The sequence below is a fragment of the Lactuca saligna genome, chromosome 3 (genome assembly GCF_052625555.1).
Source record: "Lactuca saligna cultivar CGN05327 chromosome 3, ASM5262555v1, whole genome shotgun sequence".
Classification (NCBI taxonomy): domain Eukaryota; kingdom Viridiplantae; phylum Streptophyta; class Magnoliopsida; order Asterales; family Asteraceae; genus Lactuca; species Lactuca saligna.
In genome coordinates this window covers 114,294,420-114,317,750 of record NC_136419.1, presented here as the reverse complement: position 1 = coordinate 114,317,750, position 23,331 = coordinate 114,294,420, and the positions used below count along the sequence as shown (strand labels likewise).

Below are 23,331 nucleotides of genomic sequence, written 5' to 3'. Positions count from 1 at the left end.
GTAAAAATCCCCAAAATACTCTTATTATATGTGTTACGATATATGATATGATATGATACGCATGCTAGTAGACTAGGTATACATATTAGGGCTAGAGTGGCCTGATTTTGTGATGCTTTAGTCTAGGAAAACTTGCTTCTATGGGGTGCTCGAGAGCGAGTGAGTAACAAGAGTATGAAAAGAATAGAGTGCTCAGGATTCGAGGTTGGGGAGGGTGACTTGGGTGAATATCGACGCGGTGTAACTGGCAGTATTGGGCCCGTACTACCGAGGACACCGGGTCAGTAGGCAGCCAAGTGGGAACCCCCGAGTATCGAAAACTGAGCAGGACTGCGTTATCGAGTGCAATTTTTGCCCGATAGGGTCTCTGATATTCTTTTGTTGTATTTCAGAGACATCATGGTTGGACCACGACACAGACCTGGCACGAGTGGGGTGACTGACGAGGAGCTCCGTCAGATGATTCATGAGGAGGTAGCTGCAGCGATCCGGGCCGAGATTCCGGAGATGTTTGGGTCTATCAAGACCATGCTGATGGAGACATTTGATGAGCGGTATACCGCGTTGTCTGAGGCTGCCGCTGCTGCAGCTACCGCAGCTGTGGCTGCTGCCAGGCCACAGGGGGGTGACTCGTTGCTGTTCCGGGAGTTCAGCAACACGAAGCCACCAGAGTTTGACGGGACTCAGGATCCGATTGCTGCGATGAGGTGGATTGCCGATATTGAGGGATGCTTCTATACTTGTTCATGTCCGGAGCATCTGAGGGTGCGGTTCGCCCTGAACCAGCTCCGCCTGGGAGCGAAGGATTGGTGGAAGTTCGTGACGGCGAACTTCACTCTCGCGGAGGTTTCAGCCTTGACTTGGGAGAGATTTACTGTTATGTTCAGAGACGAGTATGTTCCCCCGGTAGAGAGGGAACGGTTGGTTCAGGAGTTTTTGACCCTCAAGCAGGGTAATGATTCGGTTGCAGTGATCACGCGGAAGTTTCATGAGAGGGCGATGTTCTGCCCCGAGCAGGTGTCCACGGAGCAGGCTCGGATGAGCCGGTATTTGGGAATGCTGAGGAGAGACATCCGGGAGTTCGTATCGAACTCATCATATCAGAATTTTGCTGAGCTTCAGGCGAATGCCAGGAAGCGGGATATCGAGTTGGAGACCCAGGCCAGCGAGGAGGCCGAGTCTCAACGGATGGATCGGCGGCCGACGCAGTCGCAGCCGGCAGCCAAGCGGACCAAGTCCGCTGATTTGAGATCCGGAGGATAGAAGAGCCGTACTTGTGGGAAGTGCGGCAAGGGTCACGAGGGGGCGTGTCGATCGGGTGCTTGCTACAAGTGTGGCAAGGAGGGGCACATTGCGAGGGATTGCCCCAAGGGATTTATGGTCTGCTTCCATTGCAACCAGACTGGCCATCGGAAGGCCGAGTGCCCCCAGCTTCGCCAGGGATCTTCGCCTGCTGCCAGGGTTCCTGAGGTTCGGCCAGTGAAGACCGAGGCCCCGAAGGCTCGTGGGAGAGCTTTCCAGTTGACTGCGGAGGAGGTCCGCGCGGCGCCTGATGTAGTGGCCGGTATGTATTCTTTCCACGTATTTACATTTATGCTGAGACATTATGCTTATATTCCTATATGCGTAGGTACTTTTCTTGTGAATCATGTGCCTGCTTTGGTATTATTCGACTCAGGTGCGAGTCGGTCCTTTGTTTCGCTGGCCTTTAGCCAGTACATCGATATCGATCGGGAGACGATGAGTCGTCCCCTGCGAGTTGCTATAGCAGACGAGAGAGCAGTATACGCCACCGAGGTGATTCGAGGATGCGTGCTCGAGACTTTTGGGGTCGAGTTTCCTATAGACTTAGTCCCTATAGCTATGAGGGATGTTTGCATTATCGCGGGCATGGACTGGTTGAGTAAGTTTGGAGCAGTCATTGACTGCGAGAGACAGCTGGTGATGATTAGAGACCCTAGTGGGGGAGTGCTCACGGTTTATGGCGAAGGGACCCGGTGTGGGTCAGCATTTTGTTCAGCGGCCAGGGCAAGGCAGAGTTTGCAGCAGGGCTGTGATGGATTCATAGCCTATGTGATGGATACTCGTGTGACCGCGGAGAGGCCCAATTCGATTGATGACGTTTCGGTTGTACGCGAGTTTGCGGATGTGTTCCCCGAGGAGTTACCAGGCGTGCCTCCGGAGAGGCAAGTGGAGTTTCGTATCGATTTGGTTCCGGGGGCGGCGCCCATCGCCAAGGCGCCCTACCGTCTCGCTCCACCGGAAATGCAGGAATTATCCTCGCAGCTTCAGGAGCTGTTGGGGAAGGGATTCATTCGACCCAGTAGCTCGCCTTGGGGAGCGCCGATTTTGTTCGTCAAAAAGAAGGATGGTTCACATCGGATGTGTATCGATTATCGGGAGTTAAACAAGTTGACGATTAAGAACCGGTACCCGTTACCCAGGATCGACGATCTATTCGATCAGTTGCAGGGGGCATCTTGGTTTTCCAAGATTGACTTGAGGTCGGGATATCATCAGATGAGGGTTCGCGAAGAGGATATCCAAAAGACTGCCTTCAGGACTCGTTATGGGCATTATGAGTTCGTAGTGATGCCTTTTGGGCTCACCAATGCCCCGGCTGCATTCATGGATCTCATGAACAGGGTGTACCGACCGATGCTGGATCGGTCAGTGATCGTATTCATCGATGATATTTTGGTATATTCGAGGACTAGGGACCAGCATGAGGAGCATTTGCGGGAGATTCTTCGGGTTTTGAGATCGGAGAGGCTGTATGCCAAGTTCTCCAAGTGTGATTTCTGGTTGCGAGAGGTCCAATTCCTCGGGCATCTTGTGAACCAGAAGGGGATATTGGTCGACCCGGCCAAGATTGAGGCGGTGTTGAGGTGGGAGGTGCCGAGATCGCCCACCGAAATCAGGAGTTTTCTGGGTTTGGCTGGATATTACCGCAGATTTATCAAGGATTTCTCCAAGATCGCTGTGCCACTTACTAGGATGACCCGGAAGGGTGTTGCGTTTTCATGGGGACCGGAGCAGCAGTCTTCGTTTGAGACGCTTCGTCAGAAATTGTGCGAGGCTCCAGTGCTTGCACTCCCGGAAGGGATGGAGGACCTTGTGGTATATTGTGATGCCTCTATATCGGGTTTGGGGGCGGTACTTATGCAGAGGGGTCATGTGATAGCATACGCTTCGAGGCAGTTGAAGCCTCATGAGTCGAGATATCCCACGCACGACCTGGAATTGGGGGCGGTGGTGTTTGCCCTCAAAATCTGGCGACACTATTTGTACGGGGTTCGGTGTACGATTTACACGGACCATAAGAGCTTGAAATACTTGATAGATCAGCCAAATCTGAATATGCGTCAGAGGAGGTGGTTGGATGTGGTGAAGGATTACGATTGTGAGATCCTGTACCACCCGGGCAAGGCTAATGTGGTAGCCGACGCTTTGAGCCGTAGGGCGGATAGCGCCCCGATCCGAGACATTTGTATGAGGTTGACGGTTTTGACCCCGATTCTGGACATTATTCGGGAGGCTCAGATGGAGGCTGCAAAGCCGGAACACCAGAAGAAGGAACGGGTGGTAGGTCAGGTACCAGGATTTATTACGGATGGTCGGGGGCTTATGACTTTACAGGGGCGGATTTGGGTGCCGTTTGTGGGCGGTGCGCGCACTATTTTGATGGAGGAGGCACATCGATCGAAATTCTCGATTCACCCTGGTGCTACGAAAATGTATTTGGATCTCAAGAAGGAGTACTGGTGGCCATGTATGAAAAGGGATGTCGCTTGGTTCGTCGAGAGGTGCTTGACTTGTCGGCAGGTCAAGGCCGAACACCAGCGACCGCACGGTAAGCTGCAACCGCTGGAGATTCCCGAATGGAAGTGGGAACAAATCTCTATGGATTTCATTACCAAGTTACCGCGAACGGCGAGAGGAGTCGATGCGATTTGGGTAATTGTGGATCGACTAACAAAGAGCGCTCATTTTCTAGCTATTAGTGAGAGCTCTTCTGCGGAAAAGTTGGCTGAGTTATATGTGAGGGAAGTAGTATCTCGGCATGGGGTGCCAATCTCGATTATTTCGGACCGCGACGTGCGTTTCACTTCCAGGTTCTGGAAGTAATTCCATGAAGAGTTGGGTACTAGGTTACATTTCAGTACGGCATATCATCCTCCGACAGACGGCCAGAGTGAGCGGACCATTCAGACGCTCGAGGACATGCTTCGGGCATGTGTGCTGGATTTCGGAGGGTGCTGGGATACCTATCTACCTCTAGCAGAGTTCTCGTATAACAACAGCCATCATTCGAGCATTGGTATGCCGCCCTTTGAGCTGTTGTATGGGCGGAGGTGTCGCACCCCCATCTGTTGGGGTGAGGTGGGACAGCAGGTTATGGGTAGCACGGAGATCGTGCTTCAGACGACCGAGCAAATTCAGATGGTCAGGCAGAGGTTGCTGACCGCTCAGAGCCGGCAGAAAAGTTATGCAGACAGGCGACGGTCCGAGCTTGAGTTCCAGGTTGGTGATCTCGTGCTCCTGAAGGTCTCTCCTTGGAAAGGAGTGATTCGATTCAGGAAGAGGGGCAAGTTGGGGCCCCGGTATATTGGTCCTTTTCGTGTGGTTGCAAGGGTGGGACGGGTAGCCTACCGTTTAGACTTGCCAGCAGAGTTGGGACAGATTCACGACACTTTCCATGTGTCGCAGCTGCGGAAATGTATAGCCGACGAATCAGCGGTGGTTCCGTTAGGAGATATTCAGGTGGATGCAAGTCTGAATTATGCAGAAAGACCTGTAGCCATCAAAGATCGGAAGATCAAGGTTTTGAGAAACAAGGAGGTGCCCTTGGTATTGGTTCAGTGGCAGCATCGGAAGGGATCAGAGATGACTTGGGAGCCGGAACGGGAGATGCGGGAGCAACATCCGGAGCTTTTTGCCTAAGCGGGACTTCGAGGGCGAAGTCTTATTCTAGTGGGGGAGATTTGTAACGGCCCGGATCCCCAGGTATCTTCATTTTCTTATATATTTTGGCATTCTGTGAGGGGACTCGGCGAGTTGGTGGTTGAACTCGTCGAGTCGGGTCGCGGTTTTTAGCGGGGGTTCGCGTCCGGACTCGGCGAGTCCAAGGGATGGACTCGACGAGTCCGCGCTGTTTGATGAAACCCTAATTCCCCGGTCCTAAGCTCTATTTAAAGGACCTTATGGCCCTCATATGCGGCCACCTTGAACCCTAAGAGCCTCCATACGTCTGTAAGCCCTTGTGTGTGTGTTTGAAGGCCTTTTGTTCTTCATTTTGTGTGTTAGTGCAAGGAAAGGAGGGAGAGGAGCAAGCTTGAAGTGTTGGGGAGCTTAGATCTGTTGCTATTTCTTCAAGGGGGTCTTCTTGAGGTAACTTTCTGAGCCAATCTTCGTGTTTTGTGTTGATGGGCCAAATCTAGGGTTTCTTCTTGCCTTTCTTGGCTTGAATAAGAAGTATGAGAGGTCCCATGGAGACATGGAACCTAGATCTGGACTTTAGCAGGTCCAGGAGACCCCTTGTGACAAGCTTTATGCCCACCCTTTTGAGTTAGAAGTTATACTTGCCATATTAAAGGTTGTTTCTTCAAAATAAGCCTTGTATGCATTGCATGGCAACCAAGACTGAGACTTTACGTGACAAATAAGCTTGGGAAGGCCAGATCTATGTATTTTTGGAACGGATCTGACCGCAAAAGCCAGTTTTAGCTGGTGCATGGCATGGACTCGCCGAGTCTGAAGAACAGACTCGACGAGTCACTTGAAGATTGTCCTTGAGACCATCTTGTGTGTAGACTGGACCGAGTTGTGGGCGACTCAGTGAGTCGCAGAGAGTTGGAAAGGTTTTGTCAGGTGGATCGAGTCGGGATGGGACTCGCCGAGTTGACCTTCGACTCGGCGAGTTGAGTCGCAATGGCCCTGTGAGTCAGGCCCAGGTGGAACTCGTCGAGTCGAGGGAGTACTCGACGAGTTAAAGGGAAAATTTTGAGAGTTGGTAAAAACGCGTAGACTCGCCGAGTCACTATTGTGCACTCGCCGAGTCTAGTCCAAATTAACTAAAGACTGTTGACCGGGTCACCCGGTGTTGATTTGATTTGAATGGTCCATCTTAGTGGTACAAGTAATATTTATAGATTTATATATCGTAGGAGGATTTCAGCTCGAGAGTTCGAGCCCGAGTGATTCCAGGATTTACGGTTAGAAGCTTAGCGAGGCATACGAGGTGAGTCTTCTCACTATACTGTACCCGGAAGGGTTTTGACTATGTGACCGGAAGGTCGAATATGATATGAAATATATGCTTTATGTGTGTTAAGTTATTTGCTATATGTGATATGTATGATATGTTTGATATGGGCCGGAAGGCGTGGTCATATGGACTGTAAAGGTTGATGTGGGTAGGACCGGAAGGTTTACCCAGTCGGGACGGAAGTCCCCTGAAATACATGGACCGGAAGGTCAAGGCCTGGAAAGGCGTATGTGCGTATGTTGTATTTTGGGAACTCACTAAGCTTTATGTTTACAGTTGTTGCTTATGTGTTTCAGGTACGAGTGAGGACCGTGGGAAGGCGCCAGCGTGATCGTACACACACTCGGGGAAACTATTTTATCTTTTGTTATGTAATCGTTGGAGACTACGACGTTATTTTGGAAATCTAAATTAATTACTCATGTCTTAATGGTTGTAAAAATGAAAATTTTTGGTTGGAAATTTTATGACGTTACACTTTCCTCATCTCACAAGTTTGGTCTTGGAGAAGAAAATCCCGGATCATCGACCTATTACTTTGCTGGAACATTCTGTTGATTATGGCCCTAAGCCATTTCGTTTCTTTCATTCTTGGTTCAAACATGAAGGTTTGGATAAAGTGGTTCAGAATTCATGGTCTACGACTGTCAATTGTGATGGTTCTCTTAACCCTTGGGTTATTTTTAAGAAGAAACTTCAGGTTCTGAAATCTAATCTTAGGGTTTGGTATTCTTCTATTCGGATTGGTATGGATGGTAAAAGAAAATTGTTACAAGAGAAGATCGAATCGATAAATGTTATTCTTATGGCAGGTGATGGTAGTGCTAACCTTCATGAACAATGAGTTTCTATTTTGAAGGAGTTGACAGATTTAGATCAGCTTGTCAGAGTCGACCTAGCTCAGAAGGCAAAAGTTCAATGGGGTATTAAGGGGGATGAAAATACTTTTTTTTTCATAGTTCTATAAATAGAAAAAGGTGCCAGTTAGCAATTAATGGTGTTATGGTTGATGGAGTTTGGATTATGAACCAGGAAGGGTTAAGAAGGAGTTTTATAATGTTTACAAATCGCTCTTCTCTAAGAAGAGAGGGACTCGTCCTTCCATAGACCTGACTCTCTTTCATACCCTTTCGGAGGTCCAGGGTCAGTTTCTTCAGGCCCCTTTTTCTTATGATGAGATTAAAAGGGCAGTTTGGGATTGTGGGTCGGATAAGTCTCTTGGTCCAAACGGTTTTTCTTTTGGTTTTATTAAGCGTTATTGGGATCTTATTTCTTTGGATGTGGTGGCATTTGTGCAACATTTTCATTCTCATTCTTCCATTCCCAAAGGTTGTAATGCTTCTTTTTTCTCAGTTATTCCTAAGGCCCGGGACCCAAAGGTCATTAGGGATTTTAGACCTATTAGTCTAATTGGTTTCCAATAAAAAATTATTGGTAAGCTTTTAGCTAATAGGTTGGCAGAGGTTATTGGATCTATGGTTAGTTTGGAGCAGTCTGCTTTTGTTAAAGGTAGACAAATTTTGGATGGTCCTTTTCTTTTGAATGAGGTGGTAGCTTGGAGTAAGGCTTTCAAAAATCCATTGATGATTTTTTAAAGTGGATTTTGAGAAGGCTTATGATTCTTTGTCTTGGGATTATCTTTTGGAAATTATGCGTATTATGGGATTCGGTTCTATGTGGTGTGGTTGGATTAAGGAGTTGTTAAGCACGACTAGAGCCTCTGTCCTAGTGAATGGGTCTCCTACTGATGAATTTCAAATTTTTAGAGGTTTGAGACAAGGGGATCCATTGTCGCCATTTCTTTTCATTCTGGCTATGGAGGGGTTTCATGTTGCATTGTTAAAAGCTCAGCAAGCCAATATTTTTTGCGGAATCTCCATAAGTGACATTCATATCTCACATCTGTTTTATGCTGATGATGTGGTTTTGCTTTCTACATGGGATCCAGATAATGCCAAAACTATTTTACGTATGTTGAGGTGTTTCTATGTGGCTTCGGGTCTAAAAATTAACTTGCAAAAAAGCAAGTTTATTGGAGTAGGGGTTCCTTTAGCTCAAGTGGAGTCTGTTGCTGCTACTTTGGGTTGTGTTTTAGGTTCACTTCCTTTTGTTCATTTAGGGGTGCCGGTTGGTCAGAATATGGATAGAGTTTCTGCGTGGTCTTCTATTCAGGATAAATTCCGTTCTATATTATCTAGGTGGAAAGCGAAGACTCTTTCTATCAGAGGTCGTCTTACATTGACTAAGTCGGTTCTTGGAAGTTTGGGGAGTTATCTGGTGGCCAGTTTTATGGTTCCGTCTAGTGTTATTAATTCTTTGGAGTGCCTTCGTTCTATATGTTTTTGGGGTGCTGATTTAGAGGATACTTGTATGCATTGGGTCTGTTGGGACAGAGTTTTGGCTGATAAAAAAGAGGATGGTATTGGAATTGGAAGTTTGTTTTCTTTCAATCGAGCTCTTCTTTTTCGTTGGTGGTGAAGATTCTTCCATAACCCATATTTGATTTGGGTCAGGATTGTGAAAGCTTTACATGGTACTGATGGGGGTTGTTACTCTTTGTCGTTGAAAACAGGGTGGACATGTCCTTGGAGCAGGATAATTAAGATGCTAAAGCATCTTAGAGATCGGGGGGGGGGGGGGGGGGTGGATTTGAGGTCTTTTTGTCTGATTAGAGTTGGAGATGGGAGTAACACTTCTTTTTGGCATGATGTTTGGAAAGGTGAACAACCTCTTGCGGTGTCTTTCCCTAGAATTTATGCCCTAGATATTCATCGGAGAGTTTTATTTCGTAATAGGGTAATGGTTGGTTAGAGTGTTGATTCTCTCAGAAGATTATCTAGGGGTGGTATTGAGCATACCTAGTGGGAAGAGTTGTCTGGGTTGTTGCGTGATTTCCATCTTACTTCCTTTCCTGATCGGTTGGGTTGGTCTATTGATGTTTCTGATTCATTTTTAGTTTCGTCGGCTAGATTTATTATTGATAGTGCTTTGTTGGGGACAGGTGGTTGTGAGACTACATGGAATAATTGGGTGCCTATCAAAGTAAATATTTTTCATTTGGAGGCTGCGGTTGCATAGTATTCCAACTAGAGAACGGTTATCGCTTTGTGGAATTACGCTTAATTCGATTATGTGCCCTATGTGTTCTATGAATGTTGAGTCTATTGATCACTTATTTGCTGAGTGCATTCATTTGAGGGATATTTGGTCACGTGTGGCTATTTGTTGGGATGTTCAAATTCCTTCTCAGTTATCGGTTGATTCTATTCTTATATGGTCTCAGTCGTATGGTTTGAGAGGTGGTAGAATAAAGGCTTTTCAGGCGGTTATATTTACAACTTTATGGTGTGTTTGAAAGTTTCAGAATGATTCTATTTTTAGAACGGTGGTGCCTAGGAAATCTTTTATTTTTGATGATGTGGTTGAAAAGTGTTTTTTTTGGATTTCTAATAGGTGTACTAAAGCTAAGATATGGTGGTCTTCTTGGCTCCATAATCCTTTTATTGCTTGTAATTTGTTATAATGTTTATTTTTCTAGTTTCTTGCTAGTTTTTTAATAAAATCCCCGCTGTTCTAAAAGAAAGTGAATATGACTATTTATATTATATATAAATTAAAATGATGAATTTTTTATTTATGAAGATTATTGACGTGACTGAACTAAACCTCAAGAACAAGAAACATAACCTTTATGACTAAATTGCAAAAAAGTAATTAAAGTGTAAATGTTATAATTGATTTTTTTTGGTTTTTCTAAAAAAGAAATATCATAAAGCATTGAAAATATAATGGGTTTTCTTCCTTATACACAAATATAATGGGTTCCATGGAATGCTAGGTAATCGATTGCATGGATTGGGTGTGGGTAATGTGTAACAACACATGACACCGTCATCATAAAGAACCGGCGGTAAATCTAGAAGCAATCGTGTCCCACGATCTTTGGATATTGTATTCATTATTCGATTTCGTAGGAATAAATAAGGACATCAATCTTCTTGGCTAGTTGCCGGTATTCAACGTCATTTATTTTGGCAAGGCGCATGATGTTAATATGTTCTGAACAACAAAAAAAAAATGTTTAAGACGAACCAAGAAGCAGCTAGGAAGGACATGGTGTGAACATTTGGTGTATTTAGAAGGCGTTGGCAAGTATTGCAAGGCCTGACATGATCATATGAGGTCGTAAGGTTGAAAATCATAATGTACATGTGCATCATATTACATAATGTGACAACCCGAAGTTTTACCATCGCCGCAACCCATTTCGTCCGTAAAACTCGTTTTAATCGAATTATACCGATTTCGTTTTTGGATTAGGTCAATTAAGTTAAGACTTTTATTTGACCTTGTAAGTATCCAAAAATGTAGGAAACATGTGAAAACATCCCAAAGTAGTGATTAGAAAATATTAGTTTCGACCATATCGGGTGATGACAACTTAATCGGGTGCGACCAAAAGCCTCGGTTAACATCAGTATCGGGTAGAATTCCACCGTGTCCCAAATTTAAACCATATTTAAAGTGAATTAAGACTCATTTGGATCCTTTTCACTCTCTCTCTAACCTCTCTCCTCAATCCAAGAATTTGATCCAAAAATCATTCATTTTCAAGCTTCAAAACACCAAGGTAATCATCCTAGCTTCTTGTACATCATTCTTAGCCTTCAATTTCGAGTTCAATTCATGATTTAGGACCTCAAACATGTGTTTACAGCCCTAGAACACTCTTGGGCCGTGAACACATATAAGTGATGTTATTGAACCTCAAAACCCTTCCAAATCACCATTGAAGCTTAGATATGGCTTAAGGGCTTATTGGATTGGACTTAGGACACCTTAAACTCAACATTTGGGGACTAAACATGAGTTTACTGCCCAAGAACAAGCTTGGGCCGTAAACACCATTTCATGGGAAGTAAACTCCTTTTTGGGTGTTAAAATGCAACTTACACACCTCATAAGCCCTGGAATAAAGTCTAGATGCAACCACAAACAAGTTAGGGACCTTAAACTTGATTAAAACAACTCCATAAGGAGTTCACGGCCGCAAACCCCCCAAGAATGGGTTCCTGGGCCGTAAACTCCTATAAATGGGTTGTACGATGCCCTAAACTCACCCTTTGGCTTGTAAAATTGAGTAGAATCAATTGTGATTAATCGTTGACCTTCAAAACACTTAAGAATGATGTGGGTGAGAGTTTACGGCCGTAAACACTTATTTTACTTCCGTAAACTCATCAATTAGTCCATATGGTTGAATTAACTCCTTGATAATGCCCTAGAACCAAACCTAGCAACACCCCTAATTTGATTTAAGGCCATTTAGCACATAAGAACACCCCACCATGAGTTTACGGCCGTAAACTCATAGGAATGTGGTGTTTAGGGCTGTGAACACTCCCTATAGTTTACTCTTGAAGAGTAAACTCCATATCCTAGTCATTCATGTCCACAAACGTCACCCGGGTCACTCCAAACACTTAATTTGAAGTGTTTTCGCGTCTTGGAGCGTATAATCGCATCTGATTAGTGTTTTATCTAATTAGAGACATTTGTGTATCATTTAACATTACATAGGAACCTCGCACGTTTTCAAGCCTTGATCCGACGTTTAGCATCCTCGTTGACACATTTCTCGTCCGGTGAGTTCATACCCCTACCCTTTTTCAATGGTTTTCATTGTTTTCAGGGGGGAATACAAGCAAAGTACAAGTAATACTTGTATTCAAAACTTATTTTATATGTGTTGTGTTTCATACTACATATGTTTTTAACAATGTTAATCATATCAGATAACCGTTTGAACTTGCAAATTTCATTATCATATAATTTGTGAAAAACGTTATAAATTATCGTATTTTATATTTTCACAAATGGTTTTCCTCATAATAATAGTTAAAAACATAACCTTTAAACTTTGAACAAGAAACTTAATATATTGTTTTGTCCTCGGTAACACCCCACAGAGATACGCGAGTGGAGGATAGTAGATAGAACTTTTGTATTGTCCTTAATAAAACACCCCTATACACGAGTGTGAAGGACAAGTATCATTGGAACTTAGTCAGGTCCTAGTTAGTACTCCCCCTTGACACGAGAGTAAAGCACCAATAGAACAGGATTTCCGTATCGATAATTTCAGTTTTAAATTCATGAATCTTAAGATTGGAGACACGTCCTTTGCAACACTTCCTAGGCACGAAAGTGGAGGACCGCCCCCGTAACCAGAATCTCCGAAAAGGGGAGAGCGTGACTTGAGTGTATAGATCTATACGGGACTGACTATCCCGCACCTGGCTGCTAGCTACAGCCGAACCGAAAAGTTCAAGGGTGACAAAAGTCATAGGAGATATTGGCCCCGACTCGAGTCAAATCTAGTCTGTAGTATGGTTATGGAACTCGCAATCAAGATTATGAAAACTTTATACTTAATTATTAGTTTTATATACGTCTTAAAACTAATGTACATTTAAAGGTAATCAAACTGTCAGGAAACTTCGCACACACACACTTTAAGTATGGTAGATACTTGTACGTTACTTTCAGATTCGATAACATTACACATCTTTCACATTAGGAAAATATAGGATTTTCCTGGGGTAATCACAGTTTGTAATTAGAACAGTGTAACATAACAGAACAACTAAACTTCACTTTTAAGAAAATATGGGATTTTCTTGGGTCGTAACATTTTCAGAAACCAAAAGGAATCTTGTACATTTTCATAAAAACAAACCGCTTATGAACTCATCAGCTTTATGCTGATTTTTAAAATGCTTGTATTCTCAAGTTCTACTTAGACAGGTACCCCGCGTCCTTTTGCAGAAGACGGAGCGAATGGAAGTCACATCTTTCTTTTGTTTAATCTATGTATCTATGAAACTTGTATTACTTTACTTTTCACCTGATGTAATGAAATCTATGTAATGTAATGTTTTGTGTTTTACTTCGCTTAATATGTACATTGGTTATGATATTCACATCAAGTCACCTCCGCCCTGAGACATTTCCGCCTTCGGTTTCGGGGTGTGACACATAATATGATTTTAGAAGATGAAGGAAAAAGCGATATGCCGCTATGATAAAAACGAAATTTTGCTAGTATTCAAAGGAGTAGCTATTGGTATGCCCCAATATATGGAAAACAGAAAGGCAATATGTAACATCCCGATTCCCAAGTATGAGAATTTTTCCTTTAAGCACGTTTTTCCATTGAAACACGACATGTTGGAAGCTTCACCACGGCGTTGTGGAGGGCTTTTGGGCCACGTATTTTTATGGACCAACACGGCGTGTTGGTGAGGGAAACTCGGTGTGTTGGCGATTGGATGAGAAACCCTAAATTTTAGGGGTTTGCACCTATTTAATCTCCTTAAGTCCCTATGGATGATCTTTTATCAGCCTTCAAACCCCCCATATTGGTCCCTGTGAAGCTAATCATCATTCCCTCTCATTTGTGAGCTAGTGTAGTATTTTGGAGCAAAAGAAGAAGAAAGTTGGAAGAAGGAAGCAATGTTCTAGCAAGCAAGCTCTTACCTTTAGTTTAGTTCTCTTATGGACCTTTGCATTTGAGTCGGGAGCTGAGACTCGGAGTTAGACCTTATAAGGTCTGTACTACTTGAGAGATGAGTGTTCCTCACTGTACTTGATGGGTTGAAGGCACCAAGGCCGATCCTTTTGGATTGTTATCCTGATTATTGAATGATTGAGTATTGTTATGATCTGTTAGATCTATATCCTGGTAGATAGGATGATGCTATACTTAGTGATCTGTAAGATCTGCCTGCTTGTCTGTTGTCTGGTTATGTGTTTATGTCTACCACATAGACTGCAGGCCGGTGGGGCGTTCTAGTAAGACTAAAGACTCTATATGCATGTTGTTTATTGTATTATTCTGGTTTTGTGTTATGTTGGTACTTTGTGGGAAACTCACTAAGCTTTGAGCTTACATTTTTGGGATATGTTTCAGGTACCTCAGAGGATCACGAAAAAGTGAAGGCATGATCGTGCACCTCCTCATGTTATGCTCTACGATTTTGGTACTTTGGGGGAAACCAACTAAGTTTTTGGCTTACATTTTTGGAATCTGTTTCAGGTATCTCAGAGGATCACGGAAAAGCGAAGGCGTGATCGTGCACCTCCTCGTGTTATGTTCTAGGATTTTGGGAAAAACTCTGATGATAAACATGTTTTGAAAACTATAATATAAACAATTATGATTTTTGGTTGGTTTGGAAAAGTTTAAATTTTTATGAAATTTTATGAATGTTACAAAGTACATGATTGCGAAATCCATCACGTTGATTGGTGGAACATATTCACATGGCTAAATAAAATATGTGGTCGATGATTGGCACATTAATTTGTTTGATGATTCAGATTTGTTCGTCGAGGATTCAGGCGGCGATTTAGATGACGATTCAGAGTGATGTAGTATATTAATTATTGTTATTTTTAATAATAGTTTCTTATTTTTTATGTAATTTTTATTTTTAAATTTTAACTAATGAAATACTTCTATTTTTATTAATTTTGTGTTTATTACTCATTTATTTAAGGGTAAATACCATAAAAGTCCCAAATTTTACATGTGTATTTAGAAAAAGTCCTATATTTTTTTTTCGTTGGTTAAAATCACAACTTTTCGGATGACCTTCCATCTTTAACCTATTATTTGATCATCCTTATTTAAAGAAAAAATGAAAGGTTTTCAGAAAACTTATGGGTTTTATGTAAAAGAAGAATTAGGTTTATTTTTTCTAACCAAGTGTGTAAAACTTGAGACTTTTTTGGTATTTTCCGTTTCTTTCGTCAAACAGATTTACATACGCGAATGGTATTTGTATATCAAAAAAAAACTTATTTAATGTTTAAACATATAAATATCATAAAATATGTATAAAATACGTATTGTATGTACTTTATATGTGGAAAATATGTATTTTACTTATTTTTATATGTAAAAAAGCGTATTATGTATAAAAAATGTATTTTTATGAATTTGTGTATGTATAAATCCTATTCGATATATATATATATATATATATATATATATATATATATATATATATATATATATATATATATATATATATATATATATATAAAAATCGTCTTTTGTATGTATTTTATGTTTTCTAAAATATAGGTATACAAATAAGATTTGTATGTATAATACGGTTTTTTATACATACACAAATACATAAAACTGTATTTTTTTATACATAAAAACCCATTTTTACATATAAAAATAAATAAAAAACGTATTTTATAGATATGAATTACATATAATACTTATTTTATACTTATATTATGATATTTAAATGTTTAAACATTAAATAAGTTTTTTTTATAGATATATGAATACCATTTGTGTATATAAATCTTTTTCACGAAAGAAATGACAAATACCAAAAAAATCCCAAGTTTTACACACTTGGTTGGAAAAAGCCATAACTTTTTTTTAGGCAAAAGCCATATGTTTTTAGAATATCTTCTTTTTTCAGAAGAAAAAAAAAACTTGTTGACGACGATTGATGTTGATTGATGATCGGATAATAGGTTAAAAACGGAAGGTAATCTGACAAATTATGGTTTTAACAAACAAAAAAAAAGTTGAAGCTTTTATCAACTTGGCATGTAAAACTTGGGTTTTCTTGGGTTTTGAAGCCGTTGTGACATGGGAAAGGTGAAAGATGAAATGTAACCACACTCTCAAGTCATATTTTGAACATTTATAGTTACTTACCTTTATAAATATTAAAAAAATACAACATTAACTTTTTAAACACATACAAAATAGTTAGTTATTTATGACTGGTAGTATTAACTCTAGCAAGATTAATAATCAAGTTTAATAGGAGATAGCAACTTAGGTGGTGTTTATTTTTTGTCTGTAGATTTTTTTGGCTTCTTTTGTTTACGATGTGTAGAGCATATAAATATTAGCCTTTGCAAACTATTTATTTTTTAGAAGACCATATACTTAAAAAGGTTGGAACGTCTATGGACTAAAGTTTCTAAACATCTTTTAGCCTAAAAAAAGATTTTTTTCGAATGCCTTTTGTTTGTAGCCTCTTCAAACATTAATACTTTTTGTTTGAGTGCCATTTTGTTTTGTAATATTTCATCATTTTAACTACTACAAAATACAATAAATATCAAATATATCCATTAATTCATATTATATTTTTATATTACAACACATTATTTAAAAATTAGCCTAATTATCATATTGTCATTAAAGTAAAAAGTAATTTAGTTCTACTAACTTGAGGTATGCAGATGTGGTCCATAGACGACATACATTTTGCCTATGAAAAAAAAACAAACAACATCTTACCAAGCAAACACAATTTTAAACGGCTTGTTAAGATTTTTTGTAAAAAATGAAAACAGAGGGACCGTTTTGTTTTTATAGGCTGGTTTAGCCCTTTTGCTCTTTCGTTGATGGGGATTGTAACTCCATGGGATACCCGGTGTAATTTCTTAAATGTCTAAGTTTCTACTGGTTTAAAACATTTTTTTGTTATTAATGTAAGATCCTTAAAGATAAGGGAATTTACTCGTTGGTGTAAATTAGGCGGAGGTATGTAAACTTTTGTTTCTCTCCAAAGTGTGTTCAAACTAATAGGTTTCATGTTATGTCAGTTGGAAGTTGTTTGATCTATTCAATTACGACCTTATAATCCAATATTTTTTTTGTTCCAATTGTCGTTTTTTATTTAAGTATTCGTGATTTATCTACTAGGTTAGTCTGTTTGCACCTGGTTTTGTGGTTCATCGATTTCATAACCATAAATCAAACCTATTTTGTGTGATGGGAGTTGCAGGTGTATTTTGGTATTGTTTTGCTATGCATTATTCATGGTGATACTAAACTTTGTTGACGTAAATACATTTTGTGCTTTTAACCTAATTCAAGTTCACCAAACTTAATCAGTGGTTATATTTCTTTAATCGCTTTGTGGTTACTTTTTCAAACAAGTATTGGTTATATTTCTTTATTTGCCAATAACTGTTTTATTTATGAATGATCTTAGAGTAGTCGGGCGTCCGACCTTAAAGTTACGAGCCTATGAATTCGTTTCTTGGGAAATTCGCACGACAAAGGATCCCGAATTTGATACTTTCTACACCAAATAAGTAATTTCTAAAAAAACAAAGGTATTCATGCTTCGACAATGGCTCAACATCAGCTCATGAAAACTTAATATTTCAACGAGGATGTTCTAGCAAGTGGAAACACTCCTTAATGGAACTTTAGCTTTAACAAGTCATGACCAAGAAGCCACAAGTTTTGCTTGGTGCGCTAAAAACACCGAATTATTAATTTATCCGGTAAATAAACTAAGAGATGCTTGTGTAGCCCATGATGGATTAATCATATTTTAGGCACAAGGAATGCATTTATTTGAAATGGATAATTTCGTACAAAAGAAGCCTATATATGAATAAAAATTACATTTACTTTCCAACCTAGCTACTCTAGGTTAGAGGTAGGTCCTTGCGGGGAAGTTATAAATATATTTTTTAAATGTTAAGGAGTTGACCATTTTGGTTTTTTTGCTTGTATTTTAGTATGGTTCAACAAAATTGCTTAACCTGGTGAGTTTTATAGATCCACTAGACCACAAACTTCTTGAGATCAAAGATTTACGTTTTTAGTTAGAGATGAACGACTTGTAGCTAAATTGTGACCCGTTGGGCACCATTTTACGTAAATATTTAATAAGTTCCCTGACTAGATAAGTCATTTTTAGAAGAGAAACTATGTTTTTGGGGATCTAAGTGCTCATTGTTTAGAACCCCTAAGGGCCTAAATGTCTTGAATTTGAGTCGGCTAAAAACATATAGTGTCTTGGAAAGAATGTCGTTTTGTAGAATATGACTCATGCTCATTTTGTTTCTTAAATTCCATGGGTTGCATAGCTACTAGATGAAAATAGTCAATTATTTCTATCCTAAAAGTTGGTTAGCTACAAGTTTTCATTTTGTTTTAGGAAATTTCTTCTCCCTAGTACAATTGTTGCATGTAGAAAGGTTCATGCAACAACATAATTTGGAAAAAGAATACATCATGTTTTTGAACCTGTTTCCTCCATGACCCCTCTTATCAACACATTAATCAAATGCTTGAAACAAGAGTCACTTTGGTTTTAACACATAATTTTCATAAGAATATTCTTCTTTCTTCGACTCATTTATATTAATTCCATTTTTTTTTTGGCTTAGTAAGGCACGATAGTGAAGTCACTTCCACTTCGTTATGGTAATTAAACCATCTAATCCAAACCAATCCGTTAAATAATTTATTTAATAAACAAAACACACGATAGATTTGAACCCTAAGCAGTAAACCATACCGATTTTCAAGAGCAAAGCCGGTGATAAATCTGAACGGCAATTTTATTTTATTCGTTCCAATAAAACATGTCCATATGAGAGGATACCGCCACTACCAAAGATATCGGGTTTGATGGTTAATCTGGTCCCGATATATAGATAGACATATGATCCAACATGTCCAGTTGTATAACCAAAAACCAAATTCCATTCTCCATGATTCCATGTAAGAATAAAATGGTAAAGGGGAAGTAATATAATAATAAAATTATATGGAGTCAATGGATTCATCGTAAAATCTATGCATGATATATTTTAGTATAAATTTTGGTTGATATACGGACCAAACGACGGTTCATGTATTAGTTTAAATGATTAAAAACATGACTCTTGCTTTCCAATTAGTCATTTTCAAATGAATGGCTACTTTAAGCTATGGGGTATCAACACGCGTGAGAGACATTCCATATTATCATCTTTACATCTTTACAACTCATTTACTATTGATGGGGGTGGTGTTCACTAGTGAACAACTAGTGAACAAGAGTGAGACAGAAGAGAGAGAGATACAGAGAAAGAAGAGAGAGATAGAAAGAAACGGTTTTGATTGGGTGTGAGAACCCGTAATTGGCTTCAATCCACACCACCATTACTCCTATTGGGGGCGGTGTTCACTAGTGAACATCTTCTCCACCTAGGCTTCACATATGATTCTTACGCGTGAAAAAATAGCCGTACCCCATGGCCTTATCAACTTTAGTGGTTAACCTACTCATTGAATTTGCTTCTCCTCGTGGTTGGTCGGTAACAAAAATCTTGTATTTTTAGGTACATAATTATGGATTGGATAAAGTCTTTATGGTGGGTATGCTTAATTCTCTTATTTTTTGAACCTATTGTTCTAGCATCACCAATTAGGTGAGGTGATTTATCCGTTGACAACACCTCTTAAAATATTACCTAAATGGTATTTATTTCTTGTACTTCAAATATTTCGTACAGAACCCTAAAAAAATGGTGTTGTTTAATTGTACTATTAAGGGTAACTTTTTAAAGAATGTTAACAAAATTTCAAAATCCATTTCCTACAACAATTCCATTTTTGGTTGGTAGCATAATGGCCATTTTGGTTGGATATTATTAGAATAGTTTTGTGCCTAGTCCAAATAAGACGATACAAACAAAAGTTTTCATATTCAGGGAGATATAACAACATTTAAGTTATCATGCTTGCATATCCATCATTTGAGTCTCCAACAATTATTATAACAAGATTTGATCTATGGACAAATATGCACGCATATGTTTCATGTTGGTTTTACGATACCATGCTAAGAATAACTAGGATTTTCAGAATTCGTTTGATGATAAATAAAAAAGGAGCACTGAAAATACGAGTGGCTGAAACTAAGCAACTACTTTCGAAGTAACAAAAAGAAAAGCAACGAATAAAATGGAAGAGTTAAATTGAAAGTGAAATTCCTCACTTATTTCTCTCATTCAAAACTGAGCTTGAGACTTCATATTACATGACTCCTACGTAATAAAAGAAAGAACTCGTCTTCTTTCTCTTTCTAATTACCTCCCTAGGATATGTACTAGTTCGAATTTATTCGATTTCTAAAAATATTACTAATCCTTAAGTTTATGAGAAATCCTTCATCAATGGTTGTGAAAATTTGTTTTTTTCCAATATTTTCGATCTTTGTTCCGTATGAGAGTCAACAATTTTGGTTTTCTAGGCTAGGATATATAATTTCTAATGTGATTACTATTTTTAATAATGTAGATACTTCAACAAAATATATGTTTAGAAAAAGTGAATTATTTTATTTTGGACTTGTTTAGAAGAAATAGTAGGTGGCCGATGGTTACCAATTGTAGCTTTTATTTGTACAAAAGGTTTCGTCGAAGGTACCTTTTAACTTTCAAAGACGTGAAATTACATAAAAACCAAAGCTAAAAGTTCACAAAAGCTATTTGAACAAAGTTTTTCATTTCTTATTTTGAATTTTTTTCTTATTAAAAGCGAAGACTTTCAAAAAAATTTGTACAAATAAACCTAGTTTTTGATAGTAAGTTTAGTATTAGTTGTTACTGAAGATAAAATAAAAATAAGTATTCTAATTATCGATCAAAGAGCTTATGAACCAATGGTATCACATGTATTTTTTTTTTTAAGGTTGATGGTTTAAGTCTCGATTTAGATATAAGTGGATTTAAAAATACTTTATGTTTATATTAGATTTGCTATTAAAAGAAAATTCTAATTATATCATTTTTTAAATTTAATTTTAAGTAATATGTAAAGTATATTATGATAATAGATAAAAGTTAAATATTTTTTATATCTTATATTTTAAATAACTCAATAATATATTATCTTTTAATTCTTTAAATAATCAAAATCTTAGAATATTTCAGTCTCATGCTATCTTACATTTTAAATTTCAAGAATTTGTTAAAGTTTATGTAAGGTTAAACAGCGGCATTCAAATTAATATCGGAATTATAAGCAGTTAAAAACAGTATTACCTTATCCAACTTCTCAAAGTTCTCGGATTTCAATGGCACCCAACCTTCAATGGCATCACCGGCAACAGCACTAAGCCAAGCAGGCCAACCGGCGGCAACCTGTTCACCAGCCGCCGATCTTCCAAACCTAATGCTACTCAACCCAAATTTTTTTGAAAACTTACTACACGAACGTGTATTCAAAGATTCATCACCATTTTTCTGAATATTGTCGCGAACACTAACAGATCCGACACTGGTTTTATCATCTTCTGTTTCCTCTTTGATCTTCTCCAATGGCTCAAACCCATGATTATAATTATAATGATTATTAGACTTCTGCAATGTTAACGAATCAGACGAGTTTGTGGAAGACGAAGAAGCCGAAGAACGATCATCATCGTGAATGAGCAATGAATGATCGCGAATTGGGGATTTACAAGACCTTGCAACGTGCTTTGAATTGATGCAACCCATTTTAAGATTTAATGTGACTCCCCAAAACCCATCAAACAAAGTCGACAGATTTCGGGGAGAAGCAGATGAACCTTGGCAGAAGAAAAGGGTTTGAAATTCGAGAAGGGGGGAAATCAATCACCCCTCCACGACGGAGGGTAGAAATTAGGGCACAAAACGAAGGGAGAATTTTTTCAGAGAATTGAGACAACAACAAAACGAATCAGGCCCAATTTTTGGGAAAAAGAAGATGGAATTGCAGGTGGTTGATTCCCCCTTTCTCTCTTCCAATTCCGATTGAAATTGAGTGAATCAGAGTTTTTTGGAATTTGGAAATGGCGAAAAGCGCGGGGAAGGAGAAAGATTAAGTAAAGGGGCGACATTTGTGGGTCCAAATTGGTCGTGTTCATTAGGTGTAGAGATGGGGAAGCTGAGTTTCAATGGCGATTGGTTTCGGTTGCTTCAGATGTATGGGAGAGACGACAGTGGCGGTTGCATGCTCATAATTGAACGACTGCCAACAACTCAACAACTTTGAAAAATGATATAAAATTCTGTAAATATCAACTATAATTTTTTTAATTATATAATATAACTAAAAATATGATTTTTTTTTTTTATATAAAAGTTAAAAAGAAACACGAAGTTGCTATATAAATTATAAAGTTACAGAATCTCGAATTTCCTTAGTTCAACTTAACAGAAGAAAGAAAAAGAAATGAGTGGAAATGAGAAGAAAATAAAAAAAATTAGTCCCGAGTTTCATTAAATGAAGAAAGTGGAGAAAAATAGGAGGATCACTTTCCCTCCTAACTTTCTTTCCGATTTGAGAGGATTTTGAAAGAAAGAATAAAATGATTCATTTTCCTTCCACTTCTTTCCAATTCGGAAACACAAAAGAAAATTTTGTTTTCTTTTCATTTCTCTTCTTTTCTCTCATGACTTTCTTTCCTCTTCTCTTCTCTTCTCTTCTTTTCTTTTGTTAAACTCGGGAACGAGGCGTAAGACTCTCTTCTAGTATATCAGGGCAAGTGGCATACACTAATTGACGAAGTGCGGCGATGCATTTTTGTATAGGAGTAAAACCAACTCTACCTCTAACACCTCGATGTCGTTGAGAAAATGGACACATTGTCGTGATGTCGTTACATCCACCCCATTGGTCCACTCAACATAGTCAAACTTTACATTTACACACCAAGAAACCGAACCGAGCTCGACAAGCTGAGGGATCGGGTAGTGTGCGGCGAAGTTGTCGAGCTCCTTGCCGAGCCCATACCGTCCAACATCAGGCTCTTTCTTGGTGGACATCACATGATGTAGGTGTTCAGTTTTTACTCTTGCTTGAGTTCGACAAACATAAACGAGAGAGAAAGAGGTGGTGCGCCAATAGCAGGGAATATTGAGGGATATATTAGATTATTTTTTCTTGTATTAGCTTCTGATATGACCTACAATGAATAGTCTATTAAATACTAAGAGGGTGTTTGGATAGGGAAAAAGTAGAGAACTTATAGCTTATTGTTTATATCCACTTCCATAAGCTAAGTTTAAGTGTTTGGATAGGAAACATTAAGAATCAACTTATTGTGGTGTGGATAAGCTAAATAAGCTAATTTTGAAAACCTCCCCCCCCCCCCCCCCCCCCCCCCCCAATCTGCTTAAAGCTTATTGCTTATACTCTCTATTTCTAGTCATTTTACTCATATAAACTGTTTTGTTTGTCAAAAACTTAAATGTTTATC

At 39.2% G+C, this 23,331-nt stretch overlaps 1 protein-coding gene across 1 annotated transcript in view; it reads right to left on the bottom strand.

Annotated features, from left to right (window-relative positions):
- LOC145037151 (cyclin-dependent kinase C-2 C-like) overlaps positions 1–22,096 on the bottom strand; it is a 31,596-nt gene extending 9,500 nt beyond the window's left edge. Inside the window, exon 1 of the mRNA XM_078985742.1 lies at positions 21,152–22,096. Coding sequence (XP_078841868.1) covers positions 21,152–21,607 — 456 coding nt within the window. The 5' untranslated portion in view covers positions 21,608–22,096. The remainder of the gene's footprint in view (positions 1–21,151) is intronic.
- Positions 22,097–23,331: the final 1,235 nt, after the last annotated feature.